At 38.6% G+C, this 6,040-nt stretch overlaps 1 protein-coding gene across 1 annotated transcript; it reads right to left on the bottom strand.

The window, feature by feature from the left end:
- Nucleotides 1-416: 416 nt before the first annotated feature.
- Nucleotides 417-5,323, bottom strand: tubb1 (tubulin, beta 1 class VI). The gene is made up of 4 exons (XM_042505562.1): nucleotides 5,242-5,323; nucleotides 4,200-4,308; nucleotides 3,898-4,008; nucleotides 417-2,882 (listed from the first exon to the last, which is right to left on the bottom strand). The coding sequence occupies exons 1-4, from the start codon at nucleotides 5,296-5,298 to the stop codon at nucleotides 1,744-1,746; spliced, it is 1,416 nt and encodes a 471-aa protein (XP_042361496.1). The 5' UTR covers nucleotides 5,299-5,323; the 3' UTR covers nucleotides 417-1,743.
- Nucleotides 5,324-6,040: the final 717 nt, after the last annotated feature.

Here is a 6,040-nt window from a genome sequence, read left to right as displayed (position 1 = left end):
TAACTTTAAGCAGATTGGCCTCTGTGAAGCAATCCTGTTTGTCACCATAACCTATATTCACATGTAGGGTATGAAGTCCTTTATCCCTGTAAAGGCCATGAGCGTAGTCGACTTGAATGCCGTACTGCAGACATCTCCACGTTGTGTATGCTTATCTCAAAGTACAGACACTGTGGCCAAGTTATGTGTAATCTCTGTGTCCCAGACTCGTAACAGTTGGAGGAAACTGTGTGACAGCCTTGAATGGTGTTGCTGTCACTCTGCTGTCAGAGGACTGTCTGTCACCCCAACTGAGATACTTTTAGTTTATGTTCAAATGATAAAACTGAATAAATAGGAAAATATTTTGGTATCTTGGTGTTACTGTATTTAATTACCATCATAACTTAGATACAAAACACTCAATGCAACATTTATTGTAGGTCTGACAAACAGCGTTAACTTTATTTCTTTTCCATGGCTGCGGATTATATAGAACTAGCATTGCATAAACTTTTCTGCATTGTACTTGCAAACAAAGAGTTCCTTTGCAGAAACAGATAAAAGCCATTCTTCAACTGAATAAATCAGCACCAATTGGATTAATGTTTCCCTTGAGTGCACAATTACAAAAAACAGAATGTATTAAATTAAAAATAAATTGACATATCTTATCAAAACAACCCATCACTAGTTTGACTGATATTCCCTGGATTGTACACACAACTAACATGATTTAGGAAAATAAATAAAAACAGATACCTGTTTTTGCAAATTAAACATTTTCATGATTTTCATATTTTTACTATAAAAGAAATAACTTGAACATGCAAGCAAGCAAATCATTGGAATAATGCATAAAACACAAATAGCACTATTTTTTAATATGTCATAACACATTTTATCAAGTAAAGTCTATCACCTATTCTTGAAAACTGGTACAAAGTATGTCTTACAAATTAAATTATATATATATATGGAATAAATATGATCAAATATTTAGATATTTTTATTTGCTTTCGTTTTTTTAACTTCTACACTTGCCCCGTGCCAGGAAACACCCTTGTCCCATAAGAGACAGACATAAGATAATAATTCACAACTTCAAACAATTAAAGCTCTCAAACGCAAAAACTAACAGTATATACTGATGTACATTGATGTAAAAAATGTACTGTTGAAATCATATTTGTTTAAAATGATATTTTTCAATGAATATTTTGACTCTTTACCTATGTGTTTCAGGTTTTTGTCAACTCCGTAGCCCTTTTAAATTAAAACTAAGTTCTGGTTAAAAAATAAGTATTTTCGATTAGTATTAAGAGAACGCTGAGAAACTTTAAAAAATAAAACAGCTACTCACTACAATTACTGTAACATTAATAAATATCTAACTTTTTGTCCACTCTGTAAAAGGGCCAACTTTGTCATGTCTTACCTCTGACATCCATCATGATTATTGATGAAACAATTTAATCACTGTGGTTGTCCCATTACAGGGTTTCATAATCAAGACTCTGACCTTTTAAAATATATTTTTCCAGCCTAGCTGAAGAGAAAAAACATATATATATATATTAAAAACAGAAATAATAAAAATACAAGGTTTTGTCCCAATTCTCAAGAATGAGTGCTATCTAAATCAACCATATGCATAAATTAAACCACAAATAAAAGTTCCTCTTTTGGACCAACAATCCCACATGTTTTCCACATCCTTTCAACAAGTTATCAAACTTACACACCACACTGTATGACCTACGTCTACTCATCCACAGTGTCTTTGCTTATTTCAGTCACTGTTTCCAGTTTAACTTCCATCCGAGACTGAACCTTTGTTGTCGATGAGGGTCCCTCCTCTTCTTCCTCCTCTGCTTCCGAATCTAGATCAGCAGTGGCGTCTTGGTACTGCTGGTACTCTGACACCAGGTCGTTGAGGTTGCTCTCTGCCTCTGTGAACTCCATTTCATCCATCCCTTCACCTGTATACCAGTGGAGGAAAGCCTTGCGTCTGAACATCAAGGAGAACTGCTCGCCCACGCGGCGGAATATCTCCTGAATGGCCGTGTTGTTGCCGATGAAGGTGGAGGCCATTCTGAGGCCTCGGGGTGGGATGTCACACACGGCGACCTTGACGTTATGGGGGATCCAGTCCACAAAGTAGTTGCTGTTTTTCTGCTGAATTGCAAGCATCTGTTCGTCGACCTGCTTGGTGGACATCTGGCCACGGAATATGCCGGCAACGGTGAGGTAGCGCCCCCGCCTTGGGTCGCACGCTGTCATCATGTTGCGGGCGTCGAACATCTGCTGGGTGAGCTCAGGCACTGTGAGGGCTCTGTACTGCTGGCTGCCGCGGGCCGTCAGCGGGGCGAAGCCTGGCATGAAGAAGTGGAGGCGAGGGAAAGGCACCATGTTGACAGCCAGCTTCCTCAGGTCTGCGTTGAGCTGTCCGGGGAATCTCAGCGAGGTCGTGACCCCGCTCATGGTCATACAGACCAAGTGGTTGAGGTCCCCGTAGGTCGGCGTGGTCAGTTTGAGCGTACGGAAGCAGATGTCGTACAGGGCCTCGTTGTCGATGCAGTAGGTCTCGTCTGTGTTTTCTAGGAGTTGGTGGACTGACAGGGTGGCGTTGTAGGGCTCCACCACCGTGTCAGAGACTTTAGGGGAGGGCATGATGCTGAAGGTGTTCATGATGCGGTCAGGGTACTCCTCTCGAATCTTGTTGATGAGGAGGGTTCCCATGCCAGAGCCGGTGCCACCTCCAAGTGAGTGAACCAGCTGAAAGCCCTGCAGGCAGTCACAGCTCTCACTCTCGTTCCTCACTCTGTCGACCACCTGCTCCACCAGCTCCGCGCCCTCCGTGTAGTGGCCCTTTGCCCAGTTATTCCCAGCTCCTGAGTTCCCTGTAAACCCAAAATAATGTAAATCCTATTACTTTCCAATAGAATTAGTGGAGGGAGATACACAACATTGACTGCAACAATGAAAGCATAACATGTAAAATATTAAATAAAAAAGTTGTGCTTCTCCTTTATAGTTGAATCACGGCTGTGCATGAACATTTTCAATTCTATGCTGCCAATACATATGTACATTTTTTTGGTTTTCTCTGCATCTCTAGTTTAGGTTATGTTTCTGTTTTCAATTTGAAAACTTACACATGTTCTTCAACCGTTGGCAGATTATGATACAATGGACCCCTGGGAACAGATATGCAAAGGGCCCCAACACCTCTCCCACGTAGGAGCTAGACACGCAGGCTCTGTTTTTGGCATTCTATGCAGTTATTATGCGTCTTTTTGTGGCTTTGTCTCTCATAAAGGTAATTTTGTGTCTTTTTTAGTAGTTTTTGTGTCCTTGTAGTTATTTTATATTTAATCATTCGGATGTCTTTGAGGTAATTTTATCACTTTTGGTCATCTTGTGTCACTTTGTAGTTATTTTGTGTGTCCTTGTGGTTCTTTTGCCAATTTTTGTAACCTTTTTGTGTCTCTTTGCAGCTCCCTTGCATCTCTTTGTGGTCTTTTGTGTCTCTGTGATCATTTTGTGTTTCCTTTTGGTTGTCTTAACTTTTTCTACTCATTTGGAAAAATGAAACTTTGGGCCCCTGGGCCTGTGCTCAGTCGGTTCACTCAATAATCTATCTATTTCTTGTATGTGTTAAAATTATTCTCAAATCACTCACATTAATGAAATATTTCCAATACCACTAAGTAGAGAACTAGAGGGTTTATTCATTCTCCAGTTGGGAGGCGTTTGTATCCCAAGCACCAGGTACGACTGTACCATGAGTGTCTGTAGTCTAGTAGTGTCTTTCCTCTTACAACTGATGATTAACATTGCCTTTATCTTGCTGCATAAAATCAAGACAGTCATAGCAGGTATTCCCCGGTCTGACTGTTTCGTTATTTGTCTCACCGTGGATAAAGTTGTCCGGCCTAAAAAGGGCCCCGATGCGGCTTCCTCTGACACTGTCCATCGTACCAGGCTCCAGGTCAACAAGCAGGGCCCTGGGGACGTATTTACCACCTGCAAACACAATGGCAATGCATTCCTAATACAACTGGAACCCAAATTTGTCCTTACTTGATGTTGATGTTTAAGAATAGTAATATTTAAAAAGAGCACTTGATGAGTAATTAGTAAACAACCATGCTCAGGAAATAATGAGTCATAAAGAAGCTATTAAAGAAACAGTCTTTATACAGTTGCCTCTGTACCATGTGCCTCATTGAAGTAGACGTTGACCCTCTCCAGTTGGAGGTTGCTGTCTCCTTCATAGATGCCCGTTGGATTGAGCCCATGTTCTTCACTGATCACTTCCCAAAACTAGACAAAGACAGAAAATCAGCATTACTCACAGAAAGACACGTATTTGTTGTAGCTAAAGCTTTAGAAGTTTAAAGAAATGAAGGAATTCCCTAGAATATTAACACACAAACCACGTTATCTTTCTCTGTTTTACTCTTTTCACCTTGAGGTCTTAGTACAGTTGTTTAAATGAAGACTTTATTATGTAGCTGGGCAAATGCATAACAAACTAAGTTTTACTCTGCACATTTCCTAGATGTGTACATGTTAAAATGCATCCCTTTTTTTAATATTTCGCAACTCATCCTGTGCTCACCAGATTAGGAATCTCTATGGTACACAATAAAGTAATAAAGATATTTAACAAAATAATAACTGCTTTATTGGTAGACTGTCATTTTGTGACCAATGCACAGCATAATTTGATGCTTTGGCCATATTATCTTGTAGTTCCTCTCTCCTGTTTTGTGTTAGCCATGATAATAAATGACCCACCCATGTCAGTCTCGCTTTCACCCTTATCTTTCCTCTGAATGTTTGACAGGGAACACCCTGTGTCACTCATAACTGTGGCACCATGCAAAGGGACACTAGCCTACATATCAAAATATAAGGCATCATTTAAAAAAAGTTACATATAATAAGTGATTTTATTATAATAGATGTCACTTAAATGTTTAAGTTAAAACATTTCCTCATTTTATCTCAGCTAATGTGACAAAACGGTAATTTAGTCTACATGCAAACACTGACTTCAGTCATCCACCAGCTATTTTTCTAGTGTTATATATTTCAAAAGATTATTTACAAAATGAATTTAAGTTGTGATTTGGGCCATGGAGAACGACGAGAACATAATAACACATAACATAGACCCTCAACACTTCCACACAAAGTCATGCCTAATACACAATATGACTTTAACAGAGGAGAAGTGTTTTATTTTATTACCTTTGAGCCGATCTGGTTGCCACATTGTCCAATTTGCAGATGTACGATTTCACGCATGATGATCGGACTACAGTACACAGAGCAGCTGAAGGTCTCTGATAGCCTTCAGTCCTTGAGACAGTCTTTTATACAGCACCAGAAATGATGTCATCAGTGATGTCAGGGAGTCACCCCAGTCAGTAATACATGCGGGCCCCTAAAAGATAGATAGATAGATAGATAGATAGATAGATAGATAGATAGATAGATAGATAGGTAGATATACTTTATTGATCTCAAAACTGAGAAATTGGGATGTAGCAGCGCCATACAGTAAGAACAGAGAATAAAGAGCACACATTATTAATAGAATATAAAGGAATATGCTTAAAAAAAACAAAAAAAAAACTAAGAGACTGTACATATCTACATATATACATGTGTAAAATGTGGAACAGTATCTGAATAAATATAAATAAAAATAAAGTCAGCAGTGTAGAATGACATGGAGCTAAGACCGGAGTTTAAAGCGCAGAAAAACTTTATGAACATTGTTAGACTCGCTTATATTCATTTTTATATGTACTTCCCATAGTTATTAGAAAGGCCTATTATGTCTTCCAATGTGCTGCCTTATATTTTGATGCATATTTATATGTTTCATATTATGTGTACATTATATTTCATGTAATTAATAAATTGAAGTTATTCAACTGCTTTAAAAGTAACTGTTCAAATGGGAAAGGCATGTAGGTATTCATTTTTGTGTAAAATAATTTAACCTCAGTGAAAGAACTTACGTATATATTATTATAGAGGT

The sequence above is a fragment of the Plectropomus leopardus genome, chromosome 2 (assembly GCF_008729295.1).
Source record: "Plectropomus leopardus isolate mb chromosome 2, YSFRI_Pleo_2.0, whole genome shotgun sequence".
Lineage (NCBI taxonomy): Eukaryota > Metazoa > Chordata > Actinopteri > Perciformes > Serranidae > Plectropomus > Plectropomus leopardus.
The sequence above is the reverse complement of the archived record's forward strand: the minus strand, read 5'-3'. Positions and strand labels throughout refer to the sequence as shown.